This window comes from Aethina tumida, chromosome 2, assembly GCF_024364675.1.
Source record: "Aethina tumida isolate Nest 87 chromosome 2, icAetTumi1.1, whole genome shotgun sequence".
Classification (NCBI taxonomy): domain Eukaryota; kingdom Metazoa; phylum Arthropoda; class Insecta; order Coleoptera; family Nitidulidae; genus Aethina; species Aethina tumida.
Window position 1 is genome coordinate 27553746 of NC_065436.1, and position 14939 is coordinate 27568684.

At 33.1% G+C, this 14939-nt stretch overlaps 5 protein-coding genes across 9 annotated transcripts in view; 3 read left to right on the plus strand and 2 right to left on the minus strand.

Annotated features, from left to right (window-relative positions):
* The first annotated feature begins 223 nt into the window (after window positions 1-223).
* Window positions 224-2651, plus strand: LOC109604786 (D-aspartate oxidase). The gene is made up of 6 exons (XM_020021323.2): window positions 224-260; window positions 578-627; window positions 1221-1549; window positions 1606-1729; window positions 1776-2078; window positions 2128-2651. Exons 3-6 carry the CDS (start codon window positions 1353-1355, stop codon window positions 2515-2517), a joined length of 1014 nt encoding a protein of 337 aa, XP_019876882.1. The 5' UTR covers window positions 224-260; window positions 578-627; window positions 1221-1352; the 3' UTR covers window positions 2518-2651.
* Window positions 2627-7029, minus strand: LOC109604787 (RAB11-binding protein RELCH homolog). 2 transcript variants are annotated; one of them, XM_020021324.2, is made up of 12 exons: window positions 6612-6938; window positions 6400-6558; window positions 6180-6343; window positions 5908-6072; window positions 5359-5714; window positions 4850-5303; window positions 4552-4795; window positions 4284-4496; window positions 4074-4230; window positions 3280-4010; window positions 3058-3220; window positions 2627-2999 (listed from the first exon to the last, which is right to left on the minus strand). In XM_020021324.2, exons 1-12 carry the CDS (start codon window positions 6829-6831, stop codon window positions 2735-2737), a joined length of 3291 nt encoding a protein of 1096 aa, XP_019876883.2. In that variant the 5' UTR covers window positions 6832-6938; the 3' UTR covers window positions 2627-2734. The 2 variants fall into 2 exon arrangements, with proteins under 2 accessions (XP_019876883.2, XP_049819532.1); XM_049963575.1 differs by lacking the exons at window positions 2627-2999; window positions 3058-3220 and having other exon boundaries at window positions 3328-3456; window positions 3509-4010; window positions 6612-7029.
* Window positions 7030-7107: 78 nt separating this feature from the next.
* On the minus strand, window positions 7108-8398 carry LOC109604785 (transmembrane protein 170A). Of its 4 annotated transcripts, none has more exons than XM_020021321.2 (3): window positions 8286-8398; window positions 7968-8195; window positions 7108-7537 (listed from the first exon to the last, which is right to left on the minus strand). In XM_020021321.2, exons 2-3 carry the CDS (start codon window positions 8079-8081, stop codon window positions 7292-7294), a joined length of 360 nt encoding a protein of 119 aa, XP_019876880.1. In that variant the 5' UTR covers window positions 8082-8195; window positions 8286-8398; the 3' UTR covers window positions 7108-7291. The 4 variants fall into 4 exon arrangements, with proteins under 4 accessions (XP_019876880.1, XP_049819558.1, XP_019876878.1 ...); XM_049963601.1 differs by having other exon boundaries at window positions 7968-8214; window positions 8286-8390; XM_020021319.2 differs by having other exon boundaries at window positions 8282-8390.
* A 172-nt stretch (window positions 8399-8570) lies between these two features.
* Window positions 8571-10427, plus strand: LOC109604781 (craniofacial development protein 1). The gene is made up of 4 exons (XM_049963599.1): window positions 8571-8677; window positions 8735-8987; window positions 9413-9911; window positions 9969-10427. Exons 2-4 carry the CDS (start codon window positions 8774-8776, stop codon window positions 10069-10071), a joined length of 816 nt encoding a protein of 271 aa, XP_049819556.1. The 5' UTR covers window positions 8571-8677; window positions 8735-8773; the 3' UTR covers window positions 10072-10427.
* Window positions 10428-12453: 2026 nt separating this feature from the next.
* The window catches only part of LOC109601328 (breast cancer anti-estrogen resistance protein 1), a 44310-nt gene continuing 41824 nt past the window's right edge, over window positions 12454-14939 (plus strand). The window contains exon 1 of the mRNA XM_049963580.1: window positions 12454-12687. Within this exon, the coding sequence (XP_049819537.1) occupies window positions 12655-12687 (33 nt within the window). The 5' untranslated portion in view covers window positions 12454-12654. The remainder of the gene's footprint in view (window positions 12688-14939) is intronic.

The window sequence follows — 14939 nt, forward strand, 5'->3', positions numbered from 1 at the left end:
GCGCCTTTCAATAAATATTTAGACAATGACAAAAATTTCGATTCTGGAAGAAATAGAAGTATTTATGGCTCTCATTGATTTTTTTAGCAGCTTTCAAAAACCGATAAAAATTTTTCAAAGATTTCTTCTATTTTGGTAATAAACGTCAAGTGGTCTATTCAGAAATATGTCCTCTAATCCAATACGTGACACGTAAATTTACTATAATTAACTGCATTAAGACATTTTAAATACTGAAATAAATGTTTATTATAGACAAGGTATTTCTAAAATAGGTGATCTAAATTTGTGTACATATTTACATATAAATAAAATTTCTAATTTTTTCCTAAATTAAATAAATCCCCCTAAAGTTTAAATTTTAAAAATTGTCTTTTTGTTATATTTCAGTAATCTTTTGTTTAATCGTATATAAATTTGGTATGGGTACAATACTCTTTTTCTCTTTTCTCACCATATTTTTTACTCTACTGAATATTTTTTTAAAACTTATGCAATTCATATTCCTTGAATAATTCAGAAAAAAAGGTATTCGTGATTAGATCTGATTATCACAGCTGTTTTTGATTTATTTCAGTTTTAATCCTTGAAGAAAGTTAAGGTGATTTTCATACAATACAAAAACAAGTAAGTATGATATAGTGAAATAATAGATTGTATTTAAGTTTTACTTATGTTTATATTTGTGTTTATGTTTATATTTGTATTTTTAAAAAATCGATACTATTAAAATATTGCACACAATTTCTAAATATATTCATGTTATTAATTATGGGCGAATGTTACGTCCACGTGCTAGTGGAAAAATATCTTTGAAGAAATTTACCTAACCTTTCATTTCCCTGTGCGACGTTTACATAAAACACGCACATAAACCAAAATTACAAATAGAGGAAGACCAAAGGCAGTTAGAACATTTCCAAATGAAGAGAATATCTTACATTTAATTGACATAAATCCAACTGTTTGTCATAACGAATGGCATTTGCTTATTTAGGTTTTCTATGTTATTTAGAAAACTGCAAAACAGCATGTTCTTAATGACAAACTTTAAACTTTTTTCCAAATTTTAACAACTTATTTTACAAATTTACTATACTTACCGATATACTTGATTTTAATATTAATTTAATATTTTTTTCCTGAATAATTACGACTATTATTATTAACATAAAAATTAATATTTTTTATTTTATTTCAATAAAACCAATTGATTTCAGATATTATTTTATGCCAACTGGTGATAATAACATGCGCCCCAATAATTTGTCAACACTTGAGATAAAACTGACTTAACAACATTAAATAATCAGCAATTATAAGATTCCATAATTTATTTGTATGTGACCATCATGAGTGACTTAAACATCGCTGTTTTGGGTGCCGGAGTGGTCGGTTTGACCACTGCAGTGGAACTTCAGAAAAAATTCAGGAACGCAAATGTTGAAATTCTTGCCGATAAGTTCTATTTGGATACCACTAGTGCCGTGGCCGCTGGACTTTTCCGACCGGGAACAGGATTCATCGGACCCAATCAAGATGTGACTAGGTATGTTTTAATAATGGCGGAAGAATCGATAACATCAATATAATTATACACCGTAGAAAATGGATTGCTGATTCTTATCACTACTGGGATGACATACGGAAGACGCAAGAAGGTCCGACTGCAGGTATTGTGGAAGTATCCGGCTATATATTCTCTAGTGAACATCCTCAAGTCGTTAGAGTAAGTACGACGAAGTATTGAGAGTCATCTCTTATACTTTCTATAGAACCATTACTTAGAAAAACTGCTGCCGATATACCGAAGAACAACCGAACAAGAACTGCAACTCTGTGGAGGGAACTGGAAGTATGGATGTTTCTTCACAACTGTTGTTACTCAGTGCACGTATTATTTGCCTTGGGTTACCAATAAATTCCAATCAACAGGAGGAAGGATAATTGATAAGAAAATTAATTCTTTTGCCGACGTTCCCAGACACTACGACGTTGTAGTTAATTGCACAGGATTGGGATCAAAAGCTTTGTGTAACGACCATCAACTAATACCTATGAGAGGTCAAGTGTTAAAGGTTTGGTTTGGAACATCAGTTGCATTTCCATTTTAATTTTATTGTTTAGGTTGCAGCTCCTTGGATTAAAACATTCTTCTACGGTGACTACGACACTTACGTTATTCCAGGTGTAGACTCAGTTACACTTGGTGGTACCCGCCAGTATGAGTCTTACGACTTAACTGTTAATAAATATGACAGTCTTTCCATTAAAGAACGATGCGAAAAGCTGGTCCCCAGCCTCAAAGGGGCGAAATTGATTGCTGAAAAGGTTGGATTAAGGCCGCATAGAACTCCTGTAAGAGTTGAAAAGGAGTTGCAGAATGTTAATGGAAGGAAACTGAAAGTAGTTCACAATTATGGTCATGGAGGATACGGTGTAACAACCGCTCCTGGAACCAGTTTATATGCTGTGGAATTGGTTAAGGAAGTACTATCAGGAAATAGCAAACTGTAAATAATTAACAAACGTAGTTTTCTATAAACGAGTTTATTAATATTAAAAATATCACGTAAGTACATAAATCTCTTGTTCCATATGTATAACAAAAATAATATACTATATATGTAAAATAAAAGTTTATCTCACAACCTATGTGCATTAATTATGGACTGAGTGTAAGGATTAAATAATTACAAAGGCACAATATAACATTGCGAACAAACGAAAGAGCTTATTTCTTTTTAAATATACCTTGCAGATTGGGTAGATTATTTGGCTTGGGAATTGTGGGTTTATTAAACATCTTACTGACTCGTTGTCGCATTTCTTCTACTCCTTGATTAACGTTCTGGCTGAGTTTAGTACCCAATTCCACTGGTTGCATGGAAGGAGATTCCACCTTATTATCCCTGTTATCACATTCTTTGATCATAAGAAGAACGGTTTCGCGATGCGGGGTCAAAGACGGGTTGTCGGTTACAACACTTTCCAAACATCTGAAGATAACGAAAAGAAATTACAAAATTGTAATAACAAGTTGAAATATATACGTACTTTAATGCTGGCACAACTGTTGCGTTAATATTTTCCTTGTTCAAAGGACTGTAAACGATATTAGTAAATGCTTCTACCAAAGCTAGCACCATGTCAACTTTCCTAGTTTGATTAGTCATTTGCAGCATATAATGGGAAAATCCTACCAGCTGTGGAATTATAACTAAAATTATATAAAAAAATAAAAACCAAACAAGTCACATTTAATACCAGATTACAAACCTTCGTTTCGGAATTTAACAGTGCAACTGTTAACAATATTCCCCAAAGTCACAATAAGCTGCCTAAGCAGAGAGTGATTTTCCTTCAGGCTGGAGTCAACCATATAGGTTTGAAGCTGCATGTAAGCCTTGTCATGTATCTCGATCACATTGCAATCTGTTATCAGACTTCCTAAAGCTGGAATCGTCGCGGTTTTAACTAACACATCATTATCATTAGCTAAAGTTACCAGCGCGGGCGTCACCTTCTGGTTCAATAGATTTTGATCGCACATTCCCACAATATCCGAGAATAGGGTGGCGGCCGCGGATCTGACCAACGGTCTTTGATGCACCACCCCCTCCCACAAACTGCTCACTACGATTTCCTGTAGATCGGCTTCGCACAGTCGTCTGACCGTCACCACCAGACAATCTAGGGGCGTGCCGCACAGCGGTAACGCGCACAAGAACTTCTTGAGGATGTTGGACAGCTCCTCGTGGTCGTCGCAGTAGCTGAGAACTGATACGAGATAGACGGGGATTATGTTGAGGCTGGGGCAGAACTGATTGAAGCTGGAAATGATTTGTTCCAGGTTTTTGATTTGCACGTCGAGCAATGGACGGATTTTTGCTTTGGTGAAGTTTTTGCCGAAGATGATGCAGATGTGCGAGATTAGGTTCATGAAGCTGTGCAAGAGCGCCTGTTGGTTTATGTCAATATGGCTCAGGTTGTTTAAGAGATCCGGAATCCTGAACAGAAGTTCATTATTAAAAAACATAAAAATAATAAAAAAGTGGCCTTTGTAAACTTACATAATATCAAGTACCCAGTCCAATTCTTTCCAAGTTTCGTTAGAATGATCAGCCATATATTTGTCAAACTCGTATATAATCATGCCGCAGTTGATTTCTGACTTGTAGAAGACTTCAGGATTTGTCAGGTTGGTGCATAACTTAGCGAAATCTGGACCTAAACAAAAATAATTAAATATTATATAAATGAATGAAATTTTGTACCCTTACGCATTTCTAACGCCATCCCTTTTTCTATATTCGATAAAATTGAGTCCTTCAAAGCAATGGACATGAGTAGGAATGGAAGTAAGTTTTCCAAAACGTTAACAATTCTCAGAATTTTATCTGAGGACTGGCTCACTTTGGTAGGAGATTCTGTTCCTTTTAAATAAACATTAAACTTATGTAACAGATGTTTTAATAAACTGGAGCTTAGTAGACCTAAAAAAAATTCATTTTGTATTTGGTTTCATATATAAATTTGTCTAAAATGTACCTTCTCTAAAAGCCCACTTTCCTAAAACTGGGAAGAGTATTTGTGTGCTTAAATTCACAATAATGGAGCTTGGGTCATTCAAAGTACTCAAAGCCAACTGTTCACACTGAGTGTATTTATCTGAGTCTTCACATAAACTAAACAGCAAAGACAAAGCCTTAATCACAGTTTCCCTTACAGCTTCTTCTTTGTCATCCAACATTTGTTGTAACATTGAGAGGATCAAAGAATTCCGTATTGGGCTCTAAAGAAATATAACTATGTTAAATGAATAATAAAATAATTGTTAATAACTTACAGATACATATGGAATTAGAGAGCAACAAGCTTCAGCTACAAGTACTCTCCTTTCAAAATGCTTGTGGGTTAATTGCAGCCAACACTGTGGAAGGATTTCATTTTCAACCAAACTTTGGCCTGAACATTTTGCTATTGCGACTAATCCTGATAGTATCATTTGCCTTTCTGTAGCAGTAGGCTTCTTCTTCAAGTTGAATAGTTGCTGGAGCAATTTATCTCGTTCAGAAGCTTTGGGATTTAAATGAACAGTTTTGATGAGTAGGGGAATGACTTCTTCCCGTTTATTAAGTATTATGTTTGGTATAATTTTAAGAAGTGAGTCTGATAGTGTGTGAACCAAGGTGTCAGTTGTTATTGTGTCATTGAGAATATTTTCGAGAGATTCATTATCGACTTTTTGGGGTAAACTCACATAACTCAATGAGAAAACTTCTTTCAAAAATGGGTCCTTACTGTAATAAAGTGTTAAATAATACATATAAAGCAATTACTACTGATAATTCTTACCAGTACATGCTTAAATCTGCCACGTTTTTGGCATCCTTCGGAAATTCGCAGTCCTTATTCTCATTAATGCAGAGATTCGTCCATTCGTTAGTATTAAAACTATTGTTTGATATATTATCTTCTAACATAATAATACTGTCACTTTTTTTATCAATCATTTCAAACCTTTCAGGAGATTCACTACCCATAGATCCTTTGCTTGGAGGCTTTTTCGGAATCATTGCCAAATCTTCGTTGGTGATCGAAGACGACAAGAGATCGTTTTCTTTTTGTAAATTTAAATTTTGTGTCTTCAAATTCGAGCATTCATTCTCTGTGTTACTTAATTTGGCTTTAAGATTCTGCATTTCATCCTCCTGATGTAAACACAATAATAAATTTTATATATTTGCATACAATACATTGTAAGAAATAAAGAGAATTGTAATAAACAATTAGCAAGTTTGAAAAACTTGACCTTGATAAAAACGAGAAATTAATTAAATCAGTTTGTGATTGATGTTATATAATTAAATAGAAAATTTAATAAACCAACTAAAATTAACTTACCAATTTTTTGGCTTTATTAACTTCTTCATTATATAACTGATTGTCTGTTTGACATTGTATTGAAACACAATTTTGTCCAGTTTGTTTCAAACCCTCCCTGTATAAATTATACAGTTCAGGTGGTTTTGAAATGTTTAAACCTACATCATCCCAATCATCAAAGTCCTGCAATCATTATATAAACATTTATACATAAATTTGCATGCTTATCTATATTTTTAATTAAGCATAGTAAATGCTTATCAGTTCAAAACATAAACAAACCCACTTACCTGGTTTGGATTCTCATCAGCAAAAGTAATTGATGTCAATTTATAGCCATGTAATAAAAGGTATTCATTGATTAGGAAATTTAAGGCCCTTTGTTCATGAGGTTTTATCGTGCCTGATAAAAGATTTCTTAATGATCCTTTGTCTGGAGTACTATTTTCAGATTCTGTAAATTTGTACACATGTAATATCAATTAGGAATGTTTATGTTGAATAAATTACCTGTGGCAACTGTGAGATTGTTTCTTAGAGCATTTATCGTTTCTTTGGCCTTTCTTAGCTCAAATTCTAAAACAGCAACTTTTTCATCTATGCTGTCACCAAATTCTGAGAACCTGGTCAAATCTAAGCTATCAAGAGTTGCCTGACTGCCTGATCTAGCTGTAAGACATGTTTGTTTATTTACTGTTAGTTGTTTCTAATTTGTTACTTACAGATTCTAGTTGGTATTTCTTGAGTCTGCAACTCGAAATTGCCCGGATTTGAAAAAAAATCCTTAAGCTGTTTCAGTTCTCGGCCAGATTCAACTAATTCTGTATGCAATTCGAGTGCAGTTAACAACAATCTGTCCTGTATTAATTTCGAGGCTATGTCATTGTAAGTTATTTGTTGTGGTTGAGATTTTATGTCTCCACTTGCTGACGTTACTGACATTTTAACGGTTCATTTATGCCCGAATATTAAATGTAAACGTTTGTCTAAATATTTATAACATGTTGCAATATAAACATAACAAATGTGTGACATTGACAGCCGTCACGTTTTTGACAGTCTGCGACTTTCACAAAAACACTATATTGGAGTGGGAACTTTGAAATCTATAGTTTTCTACTTTAAATTTCGTAAATAAAAGGCATTTGTTGATGTATTGACTTAGGCATGAGTTTATTCCTTAAACTATTTGTACAGTGCAGTATATACAAAATAATTCTAAACTAATCATGTGTATTTATACATTTTATAATAATATACACCAATAAAAACAATTTACAATTAAATAATGAAATATGAAATAATAGAAAATATACTAGCTATTTATATGCATGTAGCACCATCACATTTATATGAGTTATAAATTTATCTTTTAAACACTGGAGTGAGTCCATTGCACAAGTTAGAGTGTGGCCAATATCCTGGTGAAACCCATGCACGCCGTCACCACAGTCTGTCCGCAGCCCCAAAACAGCGCGTACAACGGATGCATGGGCAAACTGGACGCCCTGTATACAAAAGCTATGGCCGCGCTACTCACTATACCAGTCACCGCCGGTGTAATAACTCCCATCAACAATATGCCAATAGGGAAGAACTTGCCAAACTTGTGTTTTCTCAACGTGAGAAATGCTATAAGTCCAGCAGCCTGAAAAGTACTTTTACAATTAATTTTTTTATATAAGACTCTACTAAACTTATTAATCATCAAAATAATAGTACAATTGTAAGAAGTTATCAAGTAGCATTAAGAAGATAAAATACATAATAAAGAAACAGCAACAAGTATATAGTATGTGGTTGAATTTAAATCTATGAACGCAATTTTTTATTAAAAGTTAAAGATATTTTTCTAGAAGACATGTAGAGCACTAAAATGCAGTTGTTTTCAAGTCACCACACCTATAGATTAGAATTATTACTCAACACACGAGATAACTATGTTAATTTGAAAGATAATAGTGAACAGTGTAAATTTTTAACTTTGATAATAGTATACATGAATCAATTATTGTTAATTTTAATACATCCATTAACCTTTGTACACCCTACATCAATTAGGACAGTCATAAACTTACCGTGTGAACAAAAATAGATGAAAACAAAGCCCATAAAAAAACATGATACCACATCTTGGCAAATGTGTCCAGTGCAATAGGCTGTAACCAGAGCACTGAACTGACCGAGTCCATTTCGAATCCTGTCAACAATTTCTACTGTTCCTATAATTCCGTTTTATGTTACACTGTCATGGTCCGAGTTAGGTTCTTCCATTGCGAACCTTCTAATCTTTGAAAGTGGATTGCCTGAAAAATAAATTGAGCGCTATTTTTGGGGGGGCAATTTCAAAATATTATTAATTAAGTCAAATAATTATGATTTAATTGTTTACCTACTGTGTAATGGAATTGTATACTAGATATTACATATTCGAGGATTTATTCGAAGTTTTGTGTTCATTTTAAACATAATAAACTGTCAGAGTGACATTTCGTATCTTATCAGCCCCCTAAATCGTTGCCAACACTATCACGAAACTCACTAATTAGTTGAACTAATTAACTTTGAAGTTCAGAGTCTGAATTCAGTGCTTAACAAATTTCACATAGCCATACAAATTTAAAAGTGCATAACATGGTTTTATAAAACTTTTAGTTTTAAAATATTTCGACAAACATTTCAAATTATCTGGTGGCTTTATTTTTTTAATGTTGGCACTACTTTATAACAATCACTGTCGAAGAGAAGGTGGTCAATTAAAAACCCGGAATAATTTCGATTTTTCAAGGTAACTGTTCGCACATTACGTTTTAATTTTATCTCATCATTTGACCGCGCTTAACAGTTGTTCGAAGAAGTGCACGCGCTCTTTCAATCGTCTACAATGAATATAGAAGATTTAGCAGAAGATAGTGATACAAGTGACGAAGATTATGTTCCCGGTGGAAAACAGGAGGACGTTCCTTCCGAGGTGGACTCAGATGGGGATTCCGAAGATCCATTGTCGGATGCTGAAGATGTGGGCAAAAGGGGGGTCAAGCGGAAGAAAAAGGGTGCGAAAAGTAGGAAGAAACAGAAGAATGAATCTCAACAATCAGGTGAACTTTCTTTTGTTTTACGTTATTCTTGTACTTTAATGCTGTTGAAAAGTAATTATTTGAATGTAGTATTCACAATAATTAATTAAAATACGCAAAATTAAGTAGAGATAATTTTAATTTTTGAAATCAGTATAATTAATATTTATTTAAATCAACTACAAGAATTTTAAATTTATGAATGAAAATTGAATTTTACTGATTTACTGAGCAAGTATTAAAATAATGAGTTAAATAAGTAATATTTTAAAATATTTAATTTATAAATGACAATTAGTTTTATTGATTTATAAAAAGCTTAATTATCCAATTTTCTTAAAATTATTTCAAAAAATTTTGAATTGTTGAACAGCATCAAATCATTAATCATGTTTATGTTTTAATAAATTAACATAAATAATTAAAATTAAAAATTTATTTTCTAGATGAAACAACTGAAACAATAAAAGAAGAAGAATCAATAGAAGATAAAAAGAAAAAAGAAGACGATTTGTGGGCGGACTTCATGAAAGATACCGGCTTTCAATCAAGGGGTAGCAGGTTGGGCAGTTCCAATGTGTCAAATTCAAAGACGAACACAAAACCAATAGAAAAAAAGCCGGAGCCTGAGGTGAAGCCCAAAAAGGAAACGGTGAAGGTGACACAGATTTTCGAGTTTGCTGGTGAAGAAGTTAAGGTAGAAAAGGAAGTTGCTGCGGATTCGGCGGAGGCACGATTGTTAAGTAAACCAACAAAATCGGATACTAAAGTTGGAAAGCCAGCACCCGCGAGGGGAGGACTGAGCGGTATTAGTAATGTATTGAGTCAACTAGGAAAGAAAGCGAAAATAAGCACTTTGGAAAAGTCTAAATTAGACTGGGATAGGTACAAACGGGAGGAGAACATTGAGGAAGAACTGCAGAATTACAATAAAGGAAAAGATGGGTAAGTTTTCATAAAATTTTTATTAGTAACTTTTAATTGAATATAATTTTATTACAGGTACTTAGATAGACAAGACTTCTTAAATCGTGCAGATCTTCGGCGGTTTGAAATCGAAAGAGAAATTAGGACTATAGAAAGGAACAAAAGGAGCACTATATAAATTGTATTAGCTATTTCAAAAATGCAGTATTCATGTAACATTTCCACGTTAGGACTAATGTATTATCGCGTACATAAATGCTGTATCAGTTTTTGACTGTTTCACTTCGTACCGCTACTTTCTGTGCCACCCATATTACTGTAACAATTGTAAATGTGATGTAGATGACATTTGTCCAAAACTGATACAGCACAAGCCCATAGTGGTACGCAGAAGGATTCGACGCAAATGTATACTTTTTACTTTTAATCTAATATGATTAGGTGATGAAATAGATTTGCAAATACATGCATAAATTGAGAATTATTTTTTATGAACAAGAACGTAATATGACTCAAATAAAGAATTGTGCAGTGTTTTCGTGTTTTTTTTAAATAATATATTTTCTCTCTATCTCAATTATATAATTAAAGATGTGAGAATAAAAAATGAGTTTATTTGTATATTCAGTTTCTTGTGTATGGGCACTAAAAGACGTTCAGTGGGGGACTAGGATTAAATAACAATAAATTGCAGACTAGGATAAATCTGTGATTGAACACACACTATTAGGTGGAAACCATAATATATAATTCAATAATAAACTCAAACTTCATTGCTTGCCTCAGTTGGTTAGAGAAACAATTAAGATTCGGAAACAGAAATAATTTTAATAGAAAAATAGAAATTCTAAAACTTGATAAAATTTGGTCCCCAGTGTTTAAAATACAAAAATTACTAAGCAAACATGAATGGCCACTAAACAGAACGAAACTTCTGAAATATCAGTTGTCTAAATTGTCAGTTTCATGTCAAAAAAATAGATACCAGAGCAGACCTCTGAAGACGCCTAGCTACTCGTTCCATTCAACCACATTTTGTTGTCATAATTTTTAATTTTCTCATTATTATATAGTAAAGTTAAAAATTGTGATTTATTAAATAATTTGGGATTTATAACTTTACTAAGATATATTTGTAATAATATAAAATATAATTAAACTTCATTCATTCTTCAAAAAGGGGTCATGAAAAACTACTGTATAGCAATAAGCTGAGTCAGAGTTGATAATCTTCCTTTAATAAATGTATCTCTTCTGGTTAACTAAATCATAAAATATTTGTAATATTATAATTTCAGAAATATTTGAATGTAATAAAATATTTTAAAATTCATTTATTTGACTGAAAATTAGTGAGATAAGTGAGTATTTAATATGGGTATATACCTTTTTTTAAATTATTAACATTCATAATTGTATAGAAAATTAAAAATTCCTTTTATGAAATTACTTTTTAATTAAGTGGTCTATAGAATAAACTGTCAAAAATAGCATAACTTATCTTATTTTTCAAAAATATTGAAATATACTATTATTATATGTTAATTATACTAATACCTTTAGACATCAAATTTTCGTAGGTAGAATAAACGAATCATGTGTAGAAATTACCCTACAATAATTGAGAAAGAAACCCAAGATCTTACGATAAAAATATAATAAATGTATAGATAAATATATAAACGGTGGATTAGTGGAAGTAAATAAAATGTGGATATTAAAAATATTAGTACTAGTGAAAAATAATTTATGCTATTTTTGATAATTAGATTCATATTCTTTTTATAAAATATTTTTTTTTAATATTTTCACAGAAGTATGCATAATCTTTTATGAAATAAACTGCTTAATCCAACAGTGTAGTTAGATTTTCAATAAAAAATTATTTAGTATGATTTCTTCAATTTTCGTGAGTAAAAATAACCTTGTAGGTTTGGTTTTGAGGCAAAAACTTTTTGTCTATTAGTACATATTTTTCATGCTTTACAATTGAAAAAAAAATGTCACAATGGGACATAAAATACAAATTTTATGGGGGTGTCCCATAATTTTTGTATTTTACTAAATTACTATTGGATGTATCCAAAATTAAAAAATTGTCAATTATTACCAGAATCACCTAATAATTCACATTTTAATTTTACTTTATTTATAGAACACTGTTCCTTGTTTAGTTTTTGACTATTCTTAGTATACCAATTTAAAATTTCTGGAAAGACTGCGATTTTCCGATTTAATTAGTTTTTTGGGTATTCCCGTTAAACAAAAATCGTACATCCGGTTAGTCATTAGAGGTGTCACAACCAAATCGGATTACGACCAGCACCAATTTGTTTATCCGCCTGCGCCGTCCACACGTTACCAGCTAACGCCTTCGACAAAATCGAATTTTCCGCAAAAATCCTAACCCACTTAATTTCCAGCCGATTTGAATACCGAGAAAAGATGCTGTCACTGGACCATTTACCATGTGGTGGGGCGAGCACAGCGGACCAAACGATCCGAGCAGCGGACCACAGAACGCGTCCTCCCACCAAACACCGTTTGGACGTTTGTCGAAACGAAGAGCGAGTTGGATTGTGAATGCCGCGCGGGCATGAGCGCATGAATCATATAGTCTGCCTTCCAGTTTGTTTTAGACAGTGGTATAGGGTGCACGATGACGGTGATTCAGTTTGTGTGTGTGTTTATGTTTTTTTCATGAATTCCCTTCGGTGTTTAGATGTATCTCGTGCGCCCCCGTATTAATTAATAATCAGCTATGCCCCAGCCGTCAGATCTTCCACCATCCCAGGTGAGTTTCATCAGGTCGTCGGCGATTTCGCGCACAACTATTCGTGTTTATTGGAAACCGATTGACATTGCGCTCAAATTCGGACGCCAGTTTTCAACCTAGTTTCGGTTGATTACAAATTCTAATGAGTGTCACAACCCGACGTTCACGAATACCGAGCCGGGCGCCCCATTATAAAACTATAAAATCATTTGTGAAAACTTTATTGACCGTAAACGCATCAACAACAAATGCCTTTTGTGTCATTGTGAATTCCATTTGGTCACGTTTTGCCACCATCTGTTTTGGGTCGCAAATGTTAAAAAGAAACCTTGCGGCTCCGACTGTGGAAAGGTTAAAGGCAAAAAATCAATAGCGCGTTTTGATATCGTCTGTTTCATTAATAGGTCCGGAATTTATTTACGCCTACAATTCGAATAGGAACGTGGGGTTGTGGGTGGTGAAAGAATTGAATGACATTTTTTTAACACCCATGATCACTTTCATTCTCTCAGGCTGTATCTTTTTCATTTCAATCACATAATATTCTTTTAACATACGATTTGTTCACTTAGTTTTTTTAAGAGCTAATTATTGGCCATAAAAGATATTTTATTTATTAATTTTATGACAATATATATTTTAACGGCCTGTGCAAATTGTCTAATTTGTTACAGAATATTTCCTTGAATTGCATGAAATATTAATTTAAATATAAAAGTGAATTGTTACAAAAAATATTTTATCACAAATAGTCCTTTAGCAGTTCACTATTCAAGGACTGCAGTTGCAATTTATAAATAATCTTACTTTCATGTTAACTATTAACATTTTTCTGTATTATGTGTATATTATGAAATATTTTATGTCTAGAGAGTAATTTATTTATGACATTACATAAGATGTTTACCGTCATATGCATATGTGGCAAACAAATTTGCATTTCCAAATAATTGTTTATTGTTCTCAAGTAATGGCAACACCCAAAAGGGAAAAACAATTTTGGACTCCTGTAGTAAAATCCAACAAGGAAGAATCTCGTCTTACCTTTTCGTTTCAGATGGAAACGGCGATGAGTCACTGAGTCGTAATGACGTACTCCGCAGGTTGTTAGAATGCCGTCCTCGCTAATAAGTCTCTGATACGTCTTGAAAAAGGAAACAACCAGAACCGCGTCCTTCCCTATAAGGCCGCTAGTCTAAATTTAGTTCTCCAGCATCTTTACGAAGCCGCCTTTAACTAGGAATGAGACGTACTAAGATTGGTTGTTTCAGGTAGATTTTTTAAAAAGAAAATTCGCCATAAATAACCGCGTATGACATGTTGTTATTGTGGATTTTCTGTCTCAACACCATCGAGCAAAGAGTAGTTGAAATAACCATCAATTTTTTCGGTAAAATCTAGAGAGAGTAAGTTTTTAAGTATGATGAAACCTCTTAATATTTATGTTTGTGTACCGTATCCAATTAATCATCATTAACTCGTTCGCCAGCCTTTTCCAGCTACTAAAGGAAAGAGTCGGCAATTAAAACGACATATTTATAATCATCCGTTTGCAGTGAACCTAAGCAGGAGTCTTATATTGATACAAATCACTTCCATAATTTTAATCACTGGCATAAACCAGCCCAAGGAGCCCATTGCCGGGCTCATTTGAGCGTATTAATAAATTGCCCGTGCGCTTTATATAAACTTCTGAGGTAAATAACTGCATTTGAATTCTTTAGACGGCGACCAAATCATATAAATACCGAGACGCAATTTTATGCACCGTGCTGGAGACTTTTAATGCGTCGACATCGCTTTATGAATCGAAGTAGTTTTTTGCGTCTGGTTCAATTTAGCTCTCGTGTTGATCTGATAAGGTTTTGTAATTAGTAGGAGTAATCTTCAATCGGGGATTGTTTTGGTGTTGCGAAGGCCAGTCAGTGCCCTTGCTTGGAGCCAGTCTAGGTTCCCGGTGAAAAAATTGTGTCGCCCGACAAGTAACGTTTTCACTGATAAATTATGGCTTTGCAGACGCATAATTAGTGTTTGTACTATGGTATAATAGCATCACGTTTTTACTCCACTCATATAATAAATGTTTCCAAGACAAAATATTGTTTTATTTATTGTCGAGCGTTCAGGAGAATTTGTCAACATTCCGCTACGTATGGGTTAACGTTTGTGCTTACAAACATATCCGCTTCCAAGAAAACCTGCTCCACACAACGTTTCCAACGAATTACAGAACATCAAATAATCCAACTTGTAAACATCGAACAAAATTT